This window comes from Mustela lutreola, chromosome 1 (genome assembly GCF_030435805.1).
Source record: "Mustela lutreola isolate mMusLut2 chromosome 1, mMusLut2.pri, whole genome shotgun sequence".
NCBI lineage: Eukaryota > Metazoa > Chordata > Mammalia > Carnivora > Mustelidae > Mustela > Mustela lutreola.
Window position 1 is genome coordinate 63,276,405 of NC_081290.1, and position 25,005 is coordinate 63,301,409.

At 41.9% G+C, this 25,005-nt stretch overlaps 1 protein-coding gene across 4 annotated transcripts in view; it reads left to right on the forward strand.

Moving 5' to 3' along the window:
- The window catches only part of STK32B (serine/threonine kinase 32B), a 413,422-nt gene that overhangs the window by 101,048 nt on the left and 287,369 nt on the right, over nucleotides 1-25,005 (forward strand). For 3 of the 4 annotated variants that reach the window (XM_059165449.1, XM_059165457.1, XM_059165476.1), the window contains exon 2: nucleotides 8,420-8,475. The exons of the other annotated variant lie outside the window; for it this stretch is intronic. In XM_059165449.1, the coding sequence (XP_059021432.1) occupies nucleotides 8,420-8,475 (56 nt within the window). The remainder of the gene's footprint in view (nucleotides 1-8,419; nucleotides 8,476-25,005) is intronic. 4 annotated transcript variants of the gene reach the window in all.

Here is a 25,005-nt window from a genome sequence, read left to right on the forward strand (position 1 = left end):
TGCACCCGCCTGGGACTTGGTGCCTAGCCCTTCTACTGCTCCAGCACCTGGATCAGAGTCTGCAGGACCTGGCTGGGTCCCTGATGGGCTGTGAGCTTTTGGTGAGCAGAGCCTGCCACCTCCGACCTCCCTGTTCCCATTAGGACGGGCATATCATAGACACAGGAGACGTGAGAACAGACCCAAGTCTAGTGTTGAGAATGTCCCTGCCCCTGTTCCACATATGGACAGGCTGGACCAACACCTCTGCACACTTGCTTGCTTGCTTCTTCCTTCCCTGGGTTGCTGGCTGATCACTCCATCTGGTTTTTTGTTTTTTTTTTTTTATTTGTTTGTTTTAGTAGACTTAAAAAAAAAAAAAAAGAAAGTTCAAGGTCCACAGCAAAATTGAAGGGGCAGTACAGACATTTCTCGCATGCTTCCTGCTTCCACACATGCAGGTGTTCCTGTCATCCACACCCCCATGGAGTGGTGCCTTTTGACAGCAGATGAGCCCACATGGACACATTGGCTCCCAGAGAGCCCAGTTTATAGTAGGGTTCCCTCTTGGTGTAGAGCGTCTGGTGGGCTTGGATGAATGTATGACAGGTATCCACCATCAGAGCCTCCTACAGGGTATTCTTACTGCCTTAGAAATCCTCTGTACCCAGTGCATCTCTCAGATGAACTTGCTTTTAGCAGGTCTGACATAACTGCTGGGATCCCACATCCAGGGTGTGGCATTTTTGACCCCCTGAGTTCACATCTAAATTTGGATCTTTCCAAGCAGCTTAAACAAACATCTCCAGACCAGTTTTCTTCCCCCTACTCTAAGCCCTCTAATACTGTTGCATCGTGTTTCGAAAACCTCCCAAAGCCCTTACCCTAGCCCTGGGTGACCAGCTCCCCCTCTTTCTTTTCTCCCCAAGCTGCACTCAGGCCAGCCTGGCCTGCCTGCTGTGCCTCCGGACTATCATGCACATTCCTGACTCGGGCCTTTACACTTGCTTTTCCCTCTGCCTCCTGTAACCATCCCCTGGATATCTTCGTGGAGTGTTCTTTCACCTTTTTCTCAGATCTGCTCAATAGCCCTCTTCTTAGAAAGCCCTGCCCTGGCTATCCTGTCTAAAATAGCAGCTTCTCTCCCAACATAGTCACTGTCTAGTCCTCTACCTGGGTGGGGGGAGTTGGCAGAATAATGGTCCCCAGAGATGTCCACATCTCCATCCTGGAACCTATGTATATAGTACATTACAGGGCGAAAGGGGCTTTGAAGGTGTGATTAAAGTAAGGACCCTGAGGAGGGGAGATGATCTCGGATTATCCATGTTGGCCTGTTGAAATCACAAGCATCCTTATGAGGAAAGAAGGGGGTGGGGGGGTCAGAGAAGGAGACGTGGCCCTGGAAGCACAGGTTGGAGTGATGTGGGACTTCCGGCCAAGGAATGCAGCTTCTAGAAGCTGGAGAAGCCAAGGAACCAGTGATTCCCTAGAGCTTCAGAAGGACCTCCGCCTTGCTGAGCCCCTAGGGGTCACAGCTGAGTGAGAGCTGTGTCGGACTTCCGACCTCCAGAACTGTGAGATGATGAATTTGTATTTCGGCCACTTCGTCTGTGATGATTTGTTATAGCAACACGAGAAAACAAATACACATGGATTTATTTTTCTTCATAGAATGTACCACTGAGTTAGGGATTGGTGGGTTATTTGACTTGGGTCCCAGAAGGTCATCTCCATGGATGGAAGGTCATTTTGTCTTCTGTTCACTGCTGGTCCCCAGGACCTGGGACACGGCTAGGCATGCAGCAGACATGCATTCAATAAGTATGCGTCCCCTCCGTAGGTCTTAATTTTTTCACCCAGTAAATACTTCGGGATGCCTGCTGCAGCCGGCTTACCCCTCCTATGTGTGTGGAGGTCAGTAATTCCTGTGAAGAAGGTGACCGCAGTTCCCAGTCCCTGAGGAGTCCCCTTTCTGTTTTCCCACCTCATTATCCAGTTCACTCATGCGTGTTCTCGGGTGTCTCGTGAGTGTGTACTGTGTTACCTGCCAGGTACCTGGGATTCGAGGAGGCACAGGGCTCAGCTCCATCCTCAAGGAGTCACCCGAATACCCCCCTTACCTATGTGCTGATGACAGGCAAAACCAAAGCCAAATGATCACGGCCATTATGCACTAATTACAGAATAGTGTCATTCTAAGAAAAATCCAACCAGATGAGTGTTACCCCTTTTTAAGGAGGCACAAATCGAGATTCTAAGTTGCTAAGTGGCCAGGCTGAAGCAGGGGTTTGGATCAATACTCTTAGGGTCACTCAAGGATTTGGACTGATACTCTCTGAGTGGCTTCTGTTTGCTGAGTCAGCCTTTTGCTTGGTTGTTGCCCATGGCTCTGACCCTGACTTGGGGAGGTAGGCATCACTATCCCCATTTTACTGATAGGAAAATCAAGGCTTAGGAAAGTGAATTTATTTGTTCAGGTCCACACTGACCAAAATGGTGAAGCTGGGCTTAAAGCTAGCCAAGGCGAACCCCAAACCTTCCCTTCCACCTCTGACCCTTTCCATCTCCCCCATCTGTTCAGTCTCTTCCTACTGCCATCCCATGGCCAAAACCTCAAGTGCTTACAGGATTAGGCAAGAAAGACAGATGCAGGGAGCTGGGCTGGTACGGACTGTGGTGAATCATAAGACTACTGCCTTTTGTCAAGGGACATCATAGGGCCAATTTGGGCAGATCTTGAAATTTTTGAAATGATATTGGGATTTTTGGGTGAAGTTTCCCACACGGGCGACGGACGGCCTGTGTGCAATCTGTGTGTGTGGCAGGGGAGTTATAAGGAAGGAACTCCCCGGTTTAGCTTTTCAGAGAGGTGAGAAAGGGGGCATTGGCTTGCTTTCTTTGCCTGGTGCCCACAATGCTTAAATGCATATATTCTTATGGGATTTCGATTGGGGGCTACCTTCCATTAGAGATTGTTTGAAGGAGTAATTAGTTCTCTTGAAAATTCACACTTGCCTCTGAGTACACTGCTTCCTGAAGATAGCACATTGAAAGAATGCTATGAATTGCCTTAGAAATAATTAGTCTGATGGAAATGAGAAGAGCCCACAGGCTTGAATGGCAGAACAACCAGATTTCCCCAGTGTGATAATCACCATCAATAAGTAATGGGCACTAATACAGCTTTAGCTGTGTCACCCTGTGATGTTTGGTCATGATTTAATGAGACTACTGTTGTGTCATGGAGGTGAAAAATGGGGACAAGCCTCTCATGCAGAATACTCAGGATGGTAATATCTACTCTTTGTAGCCTTAACTTCAGGGCCAGCACTGTTCTAAATATTTTACCTGTATGAATTTACTGCATGTGCACAACCACCGTAGGTAAACATTTGAGTACACCCATTTTGTAAGTGAAGAGGCAGGCACGGAGAGGTTAAGTGATTTCCCCAAGGTCACCCAGCCGGTCAGTAATGGAGTCAGTCTTCATATCCGGGTAGCCTGGCCCCTACGTTTATACCCCAGACACGTTTCTTCTTCTTCCTTTTAGTAAAATTTTGATGAGGCTGGAAATCCAAACATAAAATAGTTGGCGTTTACTAAATCTCTGTGTGGCTGGGTTTGTGTGTGTCAGATAGGAATGCCTCTGGCTTCTAGTAATAGTAAGCTTGAGCCCCAGTGGTTTGAACAAATAAGATTTTTTTTTTTTTTTGATAATATAAGTCCAGAGGTAGGTGGTTCCTGGCATAGCTTCAGAGGCTTGACAACAGGGAGTGGTTTCTCTGCACCTATCTTGCCTCATAGTCACAAGATGGCTGCTATAGCTCCAGACATCGTATCCATATCTATTGTAGGAAGAGGCAGGAGGGTCGAAGAGCCACTCTACCTATAAATATCCCTTTTCATCAGGAAAAAAAAATGCTTTCCCAGAAATACCCCCATAATCCTCTGCTCTCATTGACTAGGTCTGGGTGCAGGATCACTGCCAGCAGCACAGATGTCTGGGAAAGTGGGATGTACAATTTGCCCCTGACTGTCAGTATCACCAGGAACTTATTAGGGATGCAAATTCTCTGGTCCCTCTGCAGAAACTAAGGGGTGGGGCCTTGATCTGTCTTAAGAAGCCTCCAGGGATGAATACCACTGGATTAGACCAGTTGTGACTCATTACCTGGGGCTGGTTACATGGGTCCCTAAACAGAGCTGAGCTTTCTTAATTAGAGAAGCAGAGAGACTTGAGCCCAGCGGGGCAAGCAACCAGTTATTTAATGGCCCGTGTGTCATTTCCTTGTTCCTGTGACAGTCCTCCAGGCGGATGCCACTGCTGTCTTGTGTGGGTGAAGTCACTGGCAAGTGTGCCCCCTTGTTTCTACCTTCACAGCAAAATTGTCAGTGTCACCCTTGTCAGCTTACTCTGTGTCTTGTGGTCTGAACAGTGTCTGTTTAAAGAGTGTACCTTGCCATCCCCAAGTGTACCTTACCCTCCTCCTGGAGGAGTGAGTGTGACTTCTCCCAGTGGGCCAGGTTAATGATTTTAGAAACCTGCGGGTGACCAACTGTCCTGGTTTGCCCAGGACTGCATCACTGTCAGTGATAAGACAAGGTAGGTCCCAGGCAAACCACGATAAGGTAGTCACCCTAAGAAACTCACTGGTTAACCCTTCATGTCCCCCAGCCAAGGCCTCTTGCTCTGGACCAACAACCTTATGTGACAGTGTAACTTCTAGACCTGTCTTTGGCTTGGCATGCTCACTGAAGCCATTTCAAATGCTTACCAGCTAACTGTAAACCCTTCACTTATTCAAAGTGTGCTCATGTAGGCATTATTTATGTAAGTATCAGTATACCAGGCCTCAGGGAGATGCCAAATAAATGGAAAACACAGGCCATATGCTCAAAGTCATTTAAATCCAATCTAGTCCAATAAGCAAATAAACATTAAATGAGTACCTATTTGTCTCATATATTGTGTAAGAAGCCCACAAGGAGGACACATTTTTGTAGGGGATAAGGATGAGAGAGACTACTTAGAGCATTATAATACTAACTATTAAAATAATAATAGGTTTTGGGGTGCCTGGGTGGCTCAGTCGTTAAGGATCTGCCTTCAGCTCGGGTCATGGTCCCAGGGTCCTGGGATGGAGCCCTGCATTGTGTTCCCTCCTTGGCGGGAGGCCTGCTTCTCCCTCTCCTACTCCCCCTGCTTATATTCTCTCTCTCTCTCTCTCTCTCTCTCTCTGTTAAATAAATAAATAAACAAACAAACAAATAAATAAATAAAATCTTTAAAAAAATGATAATGGGTTTTGGCATTTGCCAGTCGGCTGGGTAATTAATACCCCTCTCCAGTTAAGAGACAAGACAGGGGGTGGGGGCGGGCAGTGGAGAACCATGCCTTACCTGGGTTTGAGGTGTGTGGCCCAGGAGGGTACCAGCAAGGACTCCCTGATGCTGAAGCCCAGAATTAGCCAGACTCCCCCACTCTTCATGGCAGCTCTGAGCTGCACAGTACCCTGCACATGCGGCTGGCCCTAAGAAGCTTCTGGGAAAAAGGGTCAGAGGAAAATCTTGCTCCCTGAAGACAGTTTGCAGAGAGATAACAGAACAAGCAGAAATACACTTTGTGATTCCTTGTCCGGCTCATACCACCTTTGATGGGGCAAGAGGCCATGGGTGTCCAGGGAAATAGGCCTCTTAGAAGAAACCAGATGGGAGGAAGGATTGCTCCTCGCCCCCTGCACAACCGCGAGGGCTTTTTTGGAGGACGCCATGTCAGGCACTACTCTATACTTCTGTAGAAGGTAGTCACCGATGCTCCCACTTTACAGGTCGGGGAAGTGAGGCACACAGAGGCTCAGTGACTCATCCAAGGCTGTGGCAGGGCTGGCTTGTGGACCTAAGCAGTCTGACTCAGGCTGGGTTCTCCTGTTCGGTGGCCAGATGTCTACAGGAAGTCCAGAGACGGCATGAAGGAGAATGAGATGCATTGGGAGTGGGGAAAGGCTTCCTGAGAGAGCATGGGAGCCACGTGTCCTAGGCCAGGCAGGAGCTGGGGTATTGGGGAATGGCTTTCCAGGCCCGGGAAACCACAGCCCAGAGGAATGGCATCCTGATGCTCCAGTGAGACTTTGGGGAAGCAGAGATGTTTGCGCTGAGTGGGGGACAGCTGGCAAGCCCTTGGGGGCATTGGGACTTGCGAGACAATCTTCATAATTTCTTAGCTCACTGCTGGGCACATGGCAAATGCAGTCTAGATGCCGTGTTTTTCTCTTCTTTGACTTTTGGTGAGTGGGCAAGAAGTGAAAGCCCAGAATTTCTTTTCCTGGAAGGTTCTACACCAAGGAAAGCAAAGTAGGTAAAGGAACCCAGGTTTTGCTAAGTTACCCATGAATGTTGTCTCTCTATTCTAAGCACGTCAGGCATTCGATGGCACCTTGGATTCTGACTTCAGTCTGTAGGGACGCAATTCAACATAATTGTCCTCCTGCTCGTACGTTTAATACAGAGGCAACTAATTGTGTTCGTTCACTTCCCCACATCCTCGCCCCCATAATGTAGTGAACTAATCAATTCACTTCATCTTTTATAAATGACATGCCTCTCCTAGTTATTGGGAACTGGCTGTAATTCAATCTAATTAAAAAATATTTACCGAACACTCATTATGGACCGGCAATTGTGCTTGGCACTGTGAATGTGGGGAACTGCTTTCAGTTGGCCCTTTAGTGGCAAATTGCTGTTGAATCATCACCGTGTGCTGACACTGTGCTAGGTGCTGGGGACGCGGGGGACAAGCAGACATGTCCTTTGACTTCAGGGAGCTTAGCGTCTAGTGGGGAAAAACAGATTTAAATCAAATCCATGTACAATAATACAGAACAGTGTGTTTTGTAGGAGGGTCCCACAGCCCTGGGAGAGTGTAGTGGGAGGCAGACTCATCTGGAGGCTGAGAGCAGTTTTTTCTGGATGCAAAAGGGTGAAGAGGGAGCAGAGTTAGTGACTGTACAACCAGGAGAAGAGCGTTAAAGGGGTGGAGAATGACTGTTCTAGGCACAAGAAAGAAGCTTGTGCATCTGGAGCTCAATGGGTGTGGGAAGCATGGTGGGGGGTGCAGTAGAAGTGATAGTGGTCTGATTGTATAAGAATTTGCTCATTTCCCAGAAAACAATGAGGGAGGATTGAAGGGGTGGGAGCAGAGGCTGAGCAAGGTGGGTTGCCTACAATAAGCACATTTTCTGGGATGGGAAGGTCAAGAGAGGATGGAGTACAGAGAGGATGGACCACAGAGTGGCTACTGGTGGACAGATTGTAGAGAGAGCCAAGAGGTACAGTGCACCTAACCTGATAAAGGGATAGCTAAGGGGTTGGGTGAGAGAGGGGTGTCAGATGAGTTTCTAGACTTTGAGTGCATGAGGTCAAATGCATGATGAAGTACTCCTCCTATGCTCCCCTTGACCTGTTGGGTTTGAGGTGGCTTTGAATCTTTTAAGAGTTGTTGTGAGGCAGGCGTCAATCAGTACATAAAGGCTGGAGGCTAGAGAAGAGGTTCCTTGGAGAGTCATTGGCGGTTAGGTGCTGTTGGAAGCCTTTGGAGCCAGCGGGAAAAGGAAGGTGGTAGATGGAGGCTTGACAGAATTCAGTATTTAGTGGTTGGAAGGATGAAGCTGAATGCGCACGAAGCATGAGCTGAAGCATGAACTGGCCTCCATAGAAGCCAAGCAGGTGCTTAAAAAGGACGAGCGACCAAGTGCAAGGAGAACAGAAAGGTGTCCATTGGATATAGTAGCATGGCCATGACTTGTTGGTCTGCTGCCCTGTAGGGTTGGGGGCGGAAACCAGACCAGAGTAAGGCAGTAGAAATAGCAAGAATGGGGAGACCTCTGAGGAAGGGGAGGCATGAGCCAGGGCACTGCCAGGATGAGACGGAGGGATCCGCATCGCCGCTCTCCAGTGGCTCACCATGCCCGGGCTAGACAGACATCCAAGCAGGAAAGACCCATGATATGGTTAGTGCATTTGAAAGTTCAGATACCATAAAGGAGACAGATTAACACCTTGGACCCTGAGACAGGTGTGCTGAGTGTGTAAGATCTGAGCATGTAAGATAAGAGGTAGGGGAAAGTCATCCTGGCAAAGGGAACAACAGCAAGCGCAAGAATTTGGTAACTCAAGTATCCAGATTTTTCTCTGTGATCCCTTCCCCTGGGCCCAAAAGATGTCTCTCATCCGATATAACCACTGGGGAGGTGTTGGGGATGGGGCACAAAATGTGCTGAGAAGTATCCATTCAGTGGTGGAGTGCTGCCATGGCAGATGGAATGAAATTGAAGCCAGAAGCCATTTGGAATACACGGGTAGGTACATAGGGAGAACTTCCAAGAACCAGTGCAAGGTTTGGCAAATCTGATTTGTTTCTTTCCCTCATTTTCTTTTGCAGTCAACTTTGACCATTTTCAGATTCTGCGGGCCATTGGCAAAGGGAGTTTTGGAAAGGTAAGGATGATGGATTTTTAAAAATTTTATTAACAAAATATAAAAGTCCCAACCCCTAGGGTCATGTACATGTGCGTGTCTGTGTCTGTTTCTATGTTGGTTGCCGGGCACTGGGAATTTCCTGTTTGACAGAAAGATTTCAGTTTGCCAAATTTGAAATGTGAAAGAAAGTCTGAATAGTTTCCTTTGGATCCACTATAATTTCATTTTGCAAATTAGGTTACCACAGCAGCCCAGGGTTAGGTGGATTACAATGGTAATTATTTCAAGATTGCTTATGCTGTTTCTTCCTTGAGGATCTAAATGAGGAAAGTGGAAAACAAAAGCCACAGATTTAGGAGACGTCCAACATCAACTCTTTCCTGCAGTGTAGGCATTTTATAAAGAATTTTTATTGTGGAAAGAATCCTTGACATGAGATCTACCCTCATAACAAATTTTTAAGTGTGCCATATATTATTGTTGACTATGAGTACAATGTTGAACAGCAGAACTCTAGAGTTTATCCAATATCTTACATAGCCGGAACTTTATGCCCCTTGGTTAGTAACTTCCCATTTCCCCAGCTCCTCAGTACCCCATGACTACCATTCCTTTCTTTGATTCTAGGACTTTGATACTTATGACTTTTAAGATACTTTGTATATGTAGAAGCAGGCAGTATTTGTCTTTCCATTACTGGCTTATTTCACTTAGCATGGCTTCCTCAAGATTCATCTGTGTTGTATTACAGAATTTGTATTGTAAAATTTCTTTCTCTTTTAAATGCTGAATCATATTTCATTGTACCTATATACCACATTTTTAAAATTCAGTTGTCCGTTGTTGATGGCCATTTACATTGTTACCAAATCTTGGCTATTGTGACTAATGCTACAATGAATATAGGAGTACAATTATCTCTTCTCAAATCTGATTTCAATTATATTGGATAAACATCTGGAAATGATGTTGCTGAGTCATATGGCAGCTCTCATTTTAATTTTTTGAGGGACTGCCATGCTGTTTTCCATTGTGGCTATGCCATGTTACATTCCCACCATAGAAGCATTTTATATTATCCATTACATTCCCATAGAAACAGAGAGTGTGCAAGGGCTCTAATTTCTCTATATCCTTGCCAATATTTGTTGTCTTTTGTTTTGTTGTTGTTGTTGTTTTGTTTTTTGATAGTAGCCATCCTGACAGGTGTGAGGTGATTATCTTATTGTATGTTTTTTTTTCCTTAAGATTTATTTATGTATTTGAGAGAGGTCATGATGGGAGGGGCAAAGGGAAAGAGAGAGAGAATCCCAAGCAGATGCTGCACCAAGCATGAAGTCAGATACGGGGCTCAATCCCATGACCCTGAGATCAGGACCCAAGCCAAAACCAAGAGTCAGAAGCTTAACCGACTGTGCCACCCAGGTGCCCACTCGCTGTGATTTTGATTTGCATTTCCCTGATGATTAGTCCTACTCAGCATGTTTTAACATACATGTGAGCCATTTGTACATCTTGTTTGGAGAAACACCTATTCAAGTCTGTAGCCCACCTTAAAATCAGATTCTTTTTAAATTTTTTTTAAACTATTAAATTGGAGGGGCTCATTACATATTTGGAGATGAACCCCTTATCAGATATCTGGCCTCTGAATGTTTTCTCCCATGCTGTAGGTTGTCTTTATATTCTGTTGACTATTTTCTTTGCTGTCCAAGAAGCTTTTTAGTTTGGTGTACTTGTTTATTTTTGTTACTGTGTTTTTGATATCATACCTATGCAATCATTGCTAAGACCAATGTCATGAAGCTTTTTTTTTTTTTTTTTTTTTTAATGTTTCCTTCTAGGAGGTTTATAGTTTTAAGTCTTAACATTTAAACCTTTAACTCATTTTGAGTTGACTTTTGTGTGTGTTGTGAGATAAGGGTTCAAGGTCATTTGTCTGCATTTGGATATCCAGTTTTCCAGCACCATTTGTGGAGAGACTGCATTTACCCACTCTATATTCTTGGTACCTTGGTTAAAGATCAGTGGACCATATATGCATGGATTTTTTTTTTCTGGGATCTTTATTTTGTTCCATTGGTCTCTATGTCTGTCTTTATGCCAGCACCATTTGTTGTTCTGATGACTGTAACTTTGTAATATAATTTGAAATCAGCTATGTGTGGTGTTAACCAACTTTGCTCTTGCCCAAGACTGATTCAGGTGTTGGTGATCTTTCATGGTTCCATATGATTTATAATTTTTTCTATTTCTGTAAAAAAATGCCATTGGGATTTTGATGGGGATTGCATTGACTCTGTAAATTGCTTTGGGTATTATGGACATTTTGATAATAGTAAGTCTTCCAATCCATGAAATGGATGCCTTTCCTTTTGTTTGTGTCTTAATTTCTTTTATCAAGGTTCTGTTATTTTCTATATATCAGTCTTTTACTTTCTTAGTTAAATTTATTCCTAAGTATTTATTCTTTTTGATGCTATTATAAATAGGACTGTTTCTCTAATGTCATTTTCAGATAATTCATTATTAGACTATGGAGACACAGCTGATTTTTGTGTATTGATTTTGTATCCTGCAACTTTACTGAATTCATTCATTCAACGCCCCCCCCCCACCCCGTGGCATCTTTAGGATTTTTTATACATTAGATTATATCAGCTGCAACTAAATACTCTGGCTTGGACTTCCAGTACTATGTTGAATAGAAGTAGGGATAGCGGGTATCCTTGCCTCATTCCTGATCTTAAAGGAAACTCAGTTTTTCACTATAATGTTAATTGCAGGCTTTTCATGTATGACCTCTCTTGTATTGAGGTAATTCCCTTCTATTCTTACTTCCTTGAGGATTTTTATCATGAAAGTGTTCTTTTGTCAAGTGCTTTTTCGGCCTCTGTTCAGATGATCATGTGATTTTATCTTTTATTTTGTTACTGTGGGATATCACATAAATTGATTTCCATATGTTGAACCATCCTTATGCCCCAGGGATAAGTTGCATTTGCTTAAGGTGTGTAATCCCCTAAAGTGCTATTGATTCGATTTGCTAGTAGTTTGCTGAGGAGTTTTGCATCCATATTCACCAGATAGATTGGCCTGTAGTTTGTTTTCTTGTGTCTTTCTCTGCCTGGCTTTGTTAACATGGTCCTTCCGGGCCTGTAACATAAGTGGACGTGTTCCCTCCTCTTCAGTTTTTGGGAAGTATTTGAGAAAATTGGTATTAATTCTTCCTGAAATGTCTGGTAAAACATTTTGGTAAAATTCCACAGTGAATCCAACTGTCTTGGGCTTTTTTTTTTTTTTTTTTTTTTTTGTGTGTGTGTGTTGTTGTTGGGAGCTTGGTTTGTGGAAAGTACTTATTTGTAATCCTCAACTGTTTCCAGTGACAGGCTCTTGGAAACAATGAAAAGAAGGCAAGGACTTTTAGAGAATAAGAAGGAGCCCCCTCGCCGAGCCTGTCTGTTCCCACTTACTCAGAAATCTCCTTTGGCAATATTTGCTTTGGTTACATACTGAAGGTCAGATATCCTTATATCCTCAAGTAAATATTATTTCTGTTATAGAAGTGAAAGAGCCTAGACAGAAATACTTAGACTTGGTGACTCCAAAGGATGGAGTGGTCCACCCATGGCCACACAGGCAGGAAGTGTCCCAGCTGGGATTTGAACCAAGGACTGATGACCAGGCATCTGCTGTTTTAACAATCCCACACTCTTAATTAGACCATTCACAATTCATAGAGTTAGACTGAGATAGTGATCTAAGGAGTTGCATAGAATCAGCCATCCCTCCTTTGTTCCCACCATTCCTTTCATTTTCTCCTCCCCTTCTCCCTCTCTTTTCTCCCTCCCTCCCATCCTTCCTACCTTCTTTCCTTCCTTTATCTTTTCTTTAGTTCTTTTTTTAATTCAGTCCATGAATACTGAGTGCCTACCCAGTGCTAAGCACTAGACTTGGATCCAGTAGTAGACCTGAGTGTTTTTCTTTACATTTAGAAGAGAGATGACAAACAGGTAAATATGTATATTTATGGTAATTACAAAGTAATACGTACATTAAATACATTAAACTGTAGGAATGTGGGGGGTATGGTGTTCTGGGAGGTAGTGGCAGAAAGAGGTTGCTGATTTATAGAGCTGAGCTGTCATAGGCAGAAAGAGGTTGCTGATTTATAGAGCTGAGCTGTCATAGCTGAGCTACTAACCACATGTGGATATTTAAATTTAAGTTAATTAACGTTAAAGAAGATGATAAACATTTAGTTCCTCAGGCACACTAGCTACAGTTTAAGTGCTTAGTAGCCATATGAGGCTGGTGGCTACTAGACCAGAGAGCTCAGATTATAGGTCATTTCCATTATCCTAGACATTTCTGCTGGCTAGTGCTCACAAAGAGGGTGACAGGGTGCCCTTGGTGGTAAGATGCTGTGTGAGCAGAAACCTAACAGAAGCGAAGGAGGAAGGCAGATTCTAGGTAGGGAAGAACAAGTGCAAAGGCTCTGTAAGGGAGGGTGGTCGGTAGTTTTTGAGGAGCTTCAAGATGGAGAGAATGGCAGGAGAGGTCAGTGATGTCCACAAGGACCAGATCACATAGGACCTAGTCTGCCATGTTAAAGATTGAGAAGGGAAGGCCCTGGGAAGTTCTGACCTCAGGAATAACATAATCTGTTTGTGAAGTCCATAGAAGGTCACCTTGGCTGCCATGCCGTGAATAGCCTGTGAGGGGCCAAGGACACGTTGAAGTGATTGACGATTTGTATTATCAAGTGAATTGGGTTGCTTGTTAATTTAACAGAAATGTGCTACATTAGATATTGTGTTCCTGACAGGACTGGTGGCTTCCTGAGGGCAGACATCTTTTTGAAAAAGCAGGTAGGAGAAATATAAAATTGTGGTATGGTGTGTGATGGTTAATCTTATGGGTTTTATGGCTAAGCAGCGGTACTCAGATATTTGGTCAGACACCAGACTGTGAAGGTAGTTTTTAAATGAGATTAGCATTTAAGTCTGTAGATTTTGAGTAAAGCAGATGACCCGCACCATAATGGGGTCGGCCTCATCCAATCAGTCAAAGGTAAGAGAAAGACTGAGTCCCCTAAGGAAAAAGGAATGCTGCCTCCAGGTGGCAACCCCAACTCCCCTAGGTTTCCAGCCTGCTGGCCTGACCTGCAAATTCAGACTTGCCAGCCACAGTTGTGGAACCAATTCCTTAAAATAAATCTGTCTTTTCCTGTCTCCCTGTCTCTTTCTTATTCACTAGTTCTGTCTCCCTGGAGATTCCCAATTACCATATGGTACAATAAGAAAGACAAGAGTGTATATAAGCTTCAGCCATGGTGGGGAGAAGGAGGGTTTGGGAAGCACTTACTAGCAAGAGGCCAGAGCACAAATAAAGCCCTAGGAAACTGTTTCAGGTTCATTTACTCTGCTTTGGGCACTTTGAACCCAATCTAACTCAGTGAAAGATTATTCAGAAATAGTACTTTATTTTTTATTGTTATGTTAATCACTATAAAATACATCATTAGTTTTTGATGCAGTGTTCCAAGATTCATTGTTTATGTACAACACCTAGTGCTCCATGTAATACATGCCCTCCTTAATACCTACCACTAGGCTCACCCCTCCCCCAATCCCTTCCCCTCTAAAAACCTCAGACAACAAATGAAATAAAAGGTATTCAAATAAGCAAAGAAGGAAGTCAAACTTTTCTCTCTTCGCAGATGACATGAACCTTTATGTGGGAAACCCAAAAGACTCCACCCCCAAATTACTAGAACTCACACAGCAATTCAGTAATGTGGCAGGATACAAACTGAGTGCACAGAAGTGAGTTGCTTTCCTATACACTAGCAATGTAACTGTAGAAAGAGAAATCAGGGAATTGATTCCATTTACAATAGCACTAAAACCATAAGTTACCTTGGAATAAACCTAACCAAAGAGGTAAAGGACCTATACTTGAGGAATACAGAACACTCATGAAAAAAATTGAAGACATAAAAAGATGGAAAAACATTCCATGCTCATGGATCGGAAGAATAAACATTGTTAAAATATCTGTGCTGCCCAGAGCAATCTATACTTGCAATGCCATCCCGATCAAAATACCAGTAGCATTTTTCAAAGTGCTGAAACAAACAATCCTAAAATTTGGAACCAGAAGAGACCTCGAGTCGCTAAGGAAATGTTGAAAAAGAAAAACAAAGCTGAGGGCATCACGTTGTCTGATTTCAAGCTTTACTACAAAGCTGTGATCAACAAGACAGCATGGTACTGGCACAAAAACGGACACAAAGACCAATGAAACAGGGTAGAGAGCCCAGATATGGATCTGCGACTCTGTGGCCAAATAGTCTTCGACAAAGCAGGAAAAAATATACAACGTAAAAAAAACAGTCTCTTCAATAAATGGTGCTGGGGAAATTAGACAGCTATATATAGAAGAATGAAGCTTGACCATTCTCTTACACCATTCACAAAGATAAACTCAAAATGGATAAAAGATCTCAACATGAGGCAGGAATCTATCAAAATCCTAGAGGAGAATATAGGCAGTAACCTCTTCGACATCCGCCACAGCAATTTCTTTCAAGACATGTCTCCAAAGACAAAGGAAACAAAAGGGAAAATGAACCTTTGGGACTTCGTTAAGATCAAAAGCTTCTGCACAGCAAACAGTCATAAAAACAAAGAGGCAACCCACGGAATGGGAGAAAATATTTGCAAATGACACTACAGACAAAGGGCTGATATCCAAGATCTATAAAGAACTCAAATTCAACACTCAAAAAACAGATAATCACATCAAAAAATGGGCAGGGGGTGTGAACAGACGCTTCTCCAATGAAGACATACAAATGGCTAGCAGGCACATGAAAAAATGTTCATCATCATTGGACATCAGGGAAATTCAAATCAAAACCACATTGAGGTACCATCTTACATCAGTTAGAATGGCAAAGGTTAACAAGGCAGGAAGCAACAAATGTTGGAGAGGATGTGGAGAAAGGGAAACCCTCTTACACTGTTGGTGGGAATGAAAGTTGGTGCAGCCACTTTGGAAAACAGTGTGGAGATTCCTCAAAAAAATGAAAAATAGAGATATCCTATGACCCAGCAATTGCACTACTGGGTTTTTTCCCTGAAGATACAGATGTAGTGAAACAAAGGGCCATATATACTCCAATGTTCATAGCAGCAATGGCCACAGTCGCCAAACTGTGGAAAGAGCCGAGATGCCCTTCAGCAGACGAACAGATAATGAAGATATGGTCCATATACACGATGGAGTATTACTCAGTCATCAGAAAGGATGAATACCCAACTTTTGTATCAACATGGATGGGATTGGAGGAGATTATGCTGAGTGAAATAAGTCAAGAGGAGATAGTCACTTACCATATGGTTTCACTTACTTGTGGAGCATAAGAATAACATGGAGGACATTTAGGAGAAGAAAAGGAAAAATGAAGGGGAAGAAATCAGAGGGAGAAATGAACCATGAGAGACTAGACTCTCAGAAATTGTACTTTAGATGTGACCAGTGCCTCTTTGGAAGTCATTTTGTAACCCACACTCCTGCTTTTGTTCTGGAGTTCATCCACCTCCAGGGCCCCCTTTCCTTAGCTCATGTTTCAGGGCATGCCTGAGGAGGGAGGATGACCAGTTCCCCAGGCCGGGACTATAGGGTAGAATGTCAGAGGTTTGTGCTGTGTGATGGGGGAAGACACATGGTTCTTCTTCAGACTGACACATGGGTCACAGCCCAGTTCCCAGATGCATCTCTCAACTCCTTCCCAGCCTGTCCCCATGTCCCAGCACACCGTCCCTCAGCATTCTCTGCCTTCACCTTGGCCAGAGCAGGACCAGCCTCTGGGTCCCCCTCCTTCCTTTCTTTCCTGTGCTTCTTAAAGGTGAGGCAGGTGTGGCTGGGACTGAGCTGCCAGAATCCCCAGAAGTCTGGGGAACTGAGGGAGGCCCTGGCATTCCTGCTGCCCTTCCACATGCAGGCCCTACAGTGCTGTGCTCTTCCCTTTCTCTCAAATCTTAACAAATCTTTCCTTCCTTCTGTCCCCAACCTTTCGGAGTCTCCACTGGCCTCTGCCCATTAAGACCTTTCTCAGAAGGTACCTTGTTGAATCAGTATGTTGTACACCAGAAACTAATGCAACATTGTGTGTCAACTGTACTGAAATGAAAAAGACAATTAAAGAAAAGTTACCTTAAATGAGTAATTGGCCTTCTTCATGGCCAGCCTGGCCCCCACCAGCCAGGCTGCTGGGGTGTCAGTGATGGTTTTCCCTTGAACCAAATTCTCTATCTACTCCACCATTAACCTTCCCCACTGGACCGGGATTGAGCTGAATCTGGGATGGGTGTGGTAGGGCTGACTGCTCCATCCATGGTCTGTGTTGATACGGAACAGCTCATCCTTATGCATATCCTCCAGCAAACAAGAATTTCCCCTGGGATGGTTACTGCCTCTGGGACATCAGCCAGCAAGGGTTTCTGGGTGCACAGACGCTCGGGTGTCAGGCACACAGGGTGCAAATGACAGCATTGTAGGGTCCAAGCCTCTGTTTGCTCACATGTAAAATGGGCATGTTGGTGTCTTCCATGTCAGGCTGCATGAGACCTAAATGAGGTGGTACAGCCCAGAATTCAAAGTTCTGCTTGGTAGACAGTGACCCCTCAGTGCTTGGTACTTTTCCCTGAGGCAGCAGGAAGTCAGGTAGGGATGGCTTTTACCAAGTGTGGTTTGTTTTTGTTTTTGTTTTGTGAGAAAGAGAGAGAGAGCATAAGTGTGTGCAGGAGGAGCAGAGGGAGAGAGAAAATCTCAGGCAGACTCCCTGGTGAGTGTGGAGCCCAATACAGAGCTTCATCTTGCAATCCTAAGATTATGACCTGAGGTGAAATCAAGAGTCAGACACTTAACCGACTGAACTGTCCAGGTGCCCCCCAAATGTGCTTTTTTGGAAGTAGGTGACATGCACTGTTCTTGCATGAAGAGTCCTTTGTTTGGGCAAAAGTGTGGCATTGGGGCAGGTAGGTACACTTACGTTCCCAGAACATCTCACCTTTCATGACCTCTTTCCTTGTTGACAAATGGCGGGCCAGGCTTGGCAAGGCTCCTGATTTTACATAGCCCTCCTCCTCTTGGTAAGCCATCCAGCTCTGGCTCTAAGAGAACCCTTGTCATTGTGGTTTCTCATCCCTGTGTCTTGTTATTGGCAGCTTCTGATATAAAACCAACCAATCAGGGGCTGATATAAAACCAACCAGCTTTGGTTTGTTACTTCCTTTCTTTTATTCCCTCTTTTATTTGCTCCTCTATGCTCCTGCTTACCTCACCTGCCTGCCCTCATACAGTGGATCAATTTGTTCTGGGCCCTGTTCTAGGTTCTGAGGTCACAGAAATGAACCAGGTGTGGTGCCTCCTTTTGGGGATCTCTTACATACATGGAGGAGGCAGAGAAAGAAACAGATAACTGAAGTCCAGTCTAAAGAACACTGACGGTGAGAAGCCCAGGAGATTTGTGTGGACGGGGTGGATTTGGAGGATCTGAATTAAGACTTCAAAAAGTACCCTCTCCCTAAGGGGCAGGGTTGACTGGATGTGTGTTAATATTTTCTAACACTTTAATAGGAAAATTTACAAAAATACAGCCAAGTTGAAAGAACGTCATAGTAAGCATCCATATCCACCGTGTACATTCTACCATGAACATTTTATCAAACTTATTTTGTGAAATTCCTATCCTTCTATTTATTAATCCATGTTACCTTTTGTTCATTTATAGTAAATTGCAAATATCTATACCCTTCCCTTAAATATTTTAGCAAAAAGATTCATCTAGTTTTTCTTGGTGTAAAGAGTACATACAGTACAATGCACAAATCTTACATTTGCATTTGCTGACTTTTGAGAAATGCATATATCTGTGTAATTTGCACCTCCCCAAAGATATAGAAGATTACTGTCATCCAGAATTCCCCTGTTGAGACTTTCCAGTCAAAACTCATCCTCATCGCAACCACACTTCCTCCATAGAGGAGGTCTTCCTATTTTAGAACCTAATGTAAATGGATTCCTACATAAGCGGTCTTTTGTGTAATGCTTCTGAATATTTTGTACACATAATAATTTTGGAGCCTAATGTTCTTGAGTTTCATCTAGCAGCAGGTTCTTTCCTTTTCATTGATAATAGTATTACATTCTATTACTATATCAGTTGGTAATCTATTTTCATCGCAACAGACTCCAGGACTGTTCCTAGTTGTTGTTTCTTATTTTTTCTGTTCCTAGTTTTTACTGTTTTTTCTTTTTTTCATGAAGTTGCTGCAAAAATTTATGTTGTCTTTTTTTCATAAGCATATGACCTCATATGCTTAAATAAATATTTAGGATTGGAATTGCTGGATCGTAGCTGGGTGTATGTTGTTTTGTGCAAAACAGCCCAAAGGTTTTCCAAGATGGTTGTGCCATTTTATACTACTCCTAAAAGATTCTCGTTTCACACCTTACCAACAGATTTTCACTTTCACTCTTCTCATGGTTGTTCAGTAGAATCTCAGTGTAACTTGAATGAATACTTCCTGATGACGACTAATGATCAACATTTATTTCATGTGCTAACGGCCAGTCACGTATCTTCCTTTGTGGAGTTTCTGTGCAAAGCTTTTGCCATTAAAAAGAAAAGGCTATTTGTTTTTTCCCCCACTTTTCTAAACATCTTTATTGCATGTGTTTTGTTAGAGAAATTTATTGAGATATAATTGACATATAACATTGTGTAAGTCTACAGTGTAAGTATGGATTTGATACCTTTATATATTGCAGTGGAATTACCACCTAGCATTAGCTAACCTGACTGTCATGGCACATAATTATCATTTCTTTGCTGTGGGGAGAACTTTCAAAATCTAGTCTCTTTACAACTTGCATGCGTTTGGTATTGAGTGTAACCACTATGCTGTACTTAGATCTCCAGAACTTATTCATCTTCTAGTTGGAAGTTTGTGCCCTTAAATAACATCTCCCCAATTTTCCTGATAACTATCATTTTACTCCCTGTTTCTACCAGTTCAGTGGCTTTAGGTTCCATAGATAAGTGATATCATGCAGTATTTCTTTTCCTCTGTTTATCTCACTGAACATAATGCCCTCAAGGTCCATCCATATTGTCACAAATGGACAAGATTTCTTTCTTTCTCATGACTGAATGATATTCCATTGTATCGTACATCTTCTTTTTCCATTCATCATTGATGGATTCTTAGCTTGTTTCCATATCATGGCTATTGTAAATTATGTTACAGTAAAAATGAGAGTGTATCTTTCTGACACTAATATTTGACAGAGGAGCCAAGAACACTTAATGTAGAAAGGATAGTTTCTTCAACAAATGGTGTTGGGTTGCCTGATTTCAAGCTTTATTACAAAGCTGTGATCACCAAGACAGCATTGTACTGGCACAAAACCAGACACATAGACCGGTGGAATAGAGTAGAGAGCCCAGATATGGACCCTCAACTTTATGGTCCAATAATTTTCAACAAAGCAGGAAAAAGTATACAGCGTAAAAAAGACAAGTCTCTTCAATGAATGGTGCTGAGAAAATTGGACAGCTATGTATAGAAAAATGAAACTCGACCATTCTCTTACACCATACACAAAGATTAACTTGAAATGGATAAAAGACCTCAACCTGAGGCAGGAATCTATCAAAATCCTGGAGGAGAATATAGGCAGTAACCTCTTCGACATCCGCCACAGCAATTTCTTTCAAGACATGTCTCCAAAGATAAAGGAAACAAAAGGGAAAATGAACTTTTTGGACTTCATCAACATCAAAAGCTTCTGCACAGCAGAGGAAACAGTCAAAAAAACAAAGAGGCAACCCACAGAATGGGAGAAAATATTTGCAAATGACAGTACAAACAAAGGGCTGATATCCAAGATCTGTAAGGAATTCCTTAAACTCAACCCACACAAAACAGATAATCACATCAAAAAAATGGGCAGAAGGCATGAACAGACACTTCTCCAAAGAAGACATACAAATGGCTAACAGACGGGGTGCCTGGGTGGCTCAGAGGGTTAAAGCCTCTGCCTTCAGCTCAGGTCATGATCCCAGGGTCCTGGGATCGAGCCCCGCATTGGGCTCTCTTCTTGTTGGGAAGCCTGCTTCCTCCTCTCTCTCTCTGCCTGCCTCTCTGCCTACTTGTGATCTCTCTCTGTCGAATGTAAAAAAAGAAAACAACAAACAAACAACCAACCAAATGGCTAACAGACACATGAAAAAATGTTCATCATCACTAGCCATCAGGGAAATTCAAATCAAAACCACATTGAGATACCACCTTACACCAGTTAGAATGGCCAAAATTAAGACAGTAAACAAGTGTTGGAGAGGTTGTGGAGAAAGAGGAGTTCTCTTATACTGTTGGTGGGAATGAAAGTTGGTGCAGCCATTTTGGAAAACAGTGTGGCGATTCCTTAAGAAATTACAAATAGAGCTCCCCTATGACTCTTCAATTGTGCTCCTGGGTATTTACCCCAAAGATACAGGTGTAGTGAAAATAAGGGCCACCTGTACCCCAATATTCATAGCAGCAGTGGCTACAATCGCCAAACTGTGGAAAGAACCAAGCTGTCTTTCAACGGACAAATGGATAAAGAAGATATGGTCCGTATATACAATGGAGTATTACGCCTCCATCAGAAAGGTTGTGTACCCAACTTCTGTATAACATGGGTGGGACTGGAGGAGATTATGCTGAGTGAAATAAGTCAAGCAGAGAGAGTCAATTATATGGTTTCACTTACTTGTGGAGCGTAAGGAATAACAAAGACGACACTGGGAGATGGAGAAGAGAAGTGAGTTGGGAGAAATAGGAGCTGGAGACAAACCATGAGAGATTATGGACTCCGAGAAACAAACTGATGGTTTTGGAGAGGGGGTGGGGGGCTGCAGTGAACCTGGTGGTATTAAGGAGGGCACATATTGCATGGAGCACTGGGTGTGGTGCATAAACAATGAATTTTGGAATGCTGAAAAAATAAAATATAAAAATAAAAACAAATGGTGCTGGGAAAACTGGATAATCACATGCAGAAAAATTTAATTGGACCCTTATCTTATACCACCCATAGAAATTAACTTGAAATCGATTAAAGATTGATACATAAGATTTGATAGTGTGAAACTCTTAGAGGAAGATGTAGGGAAAAATTTCATTGACACTGATCTTGGCAATGGTTTTTTGGGTATGATACCAAAAGCAAAGCAACTTAAGCAGAAATCAATGAGTGAGACTACATCAAATTAAAAAAGCTCCCACACAGCAAAAGAAACAGTCGACAAATGAAAAGGTGACCTACAGAATTGGAGACCATATTTGCAAATCACATATCACAAAAGGGGTTAATAGGCACACTATATAGGAAACTCCTACAACTCAGTAACAACAACAACAAAATCCTGTTCAAAAAGGACAAGAGGAAATAAATAATCATTTTTTTCTGAATATTACATGCAGATGGACAATGGGTTCCTGAAAAGGTGCTTAAGTCATCATCAGGAAAATGCATATTTATAATAAGTAAAATGAGATATTACTCACTCATGTTAGGTTGATTATCATGAAGACAAAAGATAACAAGTATTGGTGAGGATGTGGGAAAAGAGAACCCTCTTGCAGTTGGTGGGGATATAAACTGGCTCAGCCACTATGGAAAACAGAGTGGTGATTCCTAAAAAAATAAAAAATAGAATGGAATTCAAAATTCAAAATACTGTATGACCTAGCAATCCCTCTTCTGGGTAAATATCCAAAGGAAATGAAAACAGGATATCAAGAGGGATTGATTTCTTATTACTGAGTTATGGGCTATATATACAGATACCAGTCCTTTGTCAGATATGAGATTTTTTTTTTTAACCAGAATATGGTTTGCCCATTACTTTTACTAGCAGTGTGTTTTGAGGCAGGGAGATTTTAAATTTTGATAAAGTCTAATTTGTTAAGTGTTTTAACTTATAAGGTTATTACTTTATGTGACTTGTGTGAGAAAACTTGGCTCAAGAAAATGTACTCAAGTCATGAAGATATTGTACTATGTTCACTTTCTGAAAGCTTTATGGCTTTAGCTTATAGGGTTAGTTTATGATGTATCTTGAAATAAACTGTGAGTGTGTTGGGAGGTAAGTGATGAGGGTCATTTTTTTTTTTTTGCATATGGAAGTCCATTTCTTTTCTTTTCTTTTTTTTTTGGAAGTTCATTTCTTGAAAAGACTTTCCTTTGCTCACTGGCTTGCTTTGGTGACCTTGTATAAAATCAGATACCTTGTATAAATGGGAGTTCTACTTTTGGGTTCTATTTTCTGAAAGAGATTGTGTAGAATTGGTGTTACCTTCTTTAAACATTGGATAGGATTTATGAATGAAGTCATTTGGTATGGGGTATTCTTTGTGGAAAAGCTTTTGACAATAGAATTAATTTCAGATTTTCTGAGGTTTTTCCTTATGTGAATTTTGTTAAGCTGAAATGCTCAAGGGATTTAGCAACTTTCTCTGTGTTAGCAAATTTGTTGGCATAAGGTAATTTATAATATTTATAATATTACCATATGATCCTTTAAATTTTTATATAATCTGTAATTATAACTCCTCTTTCATTTCTGTTATTAGTAATTTGTTCTTTCTCTTATTCCCCTGATCAGTTTATATATTCTTAGGTTGTCAATATAGGAGCGATCGGTTACAGATTTTATACATTTTAAAAAATATACTTTTGGGGGTGCTTGGGTGGCTCAGTCATTAAGCATCTGCCTTTGGCTCAGGTCATGATCCCAGTGTTCTGGGAGCCCCACAGCAGGCTTACTGCTCAGCACAGAGCCTGCTTCTCCCTCTCCCACTCCCCTTGCTTGTGTTCACTCTCTCGCTGTGTCTCTCTCTGTCAAATAAACAAAATTAAAAATATATATATATATATTTTGGAACACAAAAAAATTAAATTAAATTAAAAAAATAAAATCTTAAAGATGAGCAAATGAAAAACTTTTCATCTCTAATTAAAGAATTGTGCTTATGAAAAAATCAGTTCTGGCAAGTTGGAAAATAAAGTATTTCTATCAAGTAACTTGAATGTGAAAAATTTGAAAGATTTGAGCAGTATTAAATTGTAATTGGGTAAGCCAAATATATATATATATGTATATACACACACACACACACACACACACACACACACATATATATATATATATGCTTTTTAAGCTGTAAATCTCCAAGTACTGCTTTAGTTATAGCACACAAAATTTAAAACATTATATTTTTATTAGTATATATAGTTTATAATATTTTCTAATTTCTCTTATGATTTCTTCTTTGACCCATGCATTTTTTAGGCATGTGTTCTTTAATTTCCAAACATTTGGGGGTTTTTCTTCTAAACTTCTTAGTGTTCTTGATTCTAATTTATTCTACTGTGGTCTAAGCATATACCCTGTGAAATTTTAATCCATTTCCATTTATTAAGGCTCAAATTTATGCCCAGTTTATTGTTTGTTTTAGAATACACCATGCCTACTTGAAAGAAACATGTGTTTTAAAGTCATTAGGCATAATATGCACTACTGGGTATTTACTCCAAAGATAGAGTGGTAGTGAAAAGAAGGGCCACATGCACAATGTTCATAGCAGCAATATCCACAATAACCCAACTTTGGAAAGAGCCAAGATGCCCTTCAACAGACGAATGGATAAGGAAGATGTCCATATATACAATGGAATATTATTCGGCCTTCAGAAAGGATAAATACCCAAATTTTGTATCAACATGGATGAGACTGGAGGAGATGCTAAGTGAAATGCTAAGTGAAATAAGTCAAGCAGAGAAAGTCAATTATCATATGGTTTCACTTATTTGTGGAGCATAAGGAATAACATGGAGGACCTTAGGAGAAGGAAGGATGAAACGAAGCGGTGGAATCAGAGGGGGAAACAAACCATGAGAGACTGGACTCTGGGAAACAAACTGAGAGTTTTAGAGGGGAGGGGGATAGAGGGATGTTTGCATATAACACCCAGTGCTCCATCACTTAACATATGTTTGCATATAGCACCCAGTGCTCCATCACTTAACAACCAGTGATATACATTTTATACTGTATCCAAGGAGGGCTTGGATTGCATGGAGCACTGGGTGTTATATGCAAACAGTGAATCATGGAACACTAGATCAAAAATTAAGGATGAACTGTATGGTGACTAACATAACATATTTTTAAAAAGTCATTGGGTACAATATTCAATAAATATCAGTTGAGGTAGTTAATGTTATTTAGATCTTCTAGGTCATTACTGATTTTTAAAATCCAGTTGTTTTATCCCTTTCTGAGAGAGTTGTGTAAAATCTTCAAGTTTCATTATGGAGCTAATTCTCCATCCTTTAGTTTGGTCAGTTTTGCCTCTTATACTTTGAATGTGTAGCTCAGCACATACACATGTATGATTGTTGTGTCTTCATGATGAATTTACC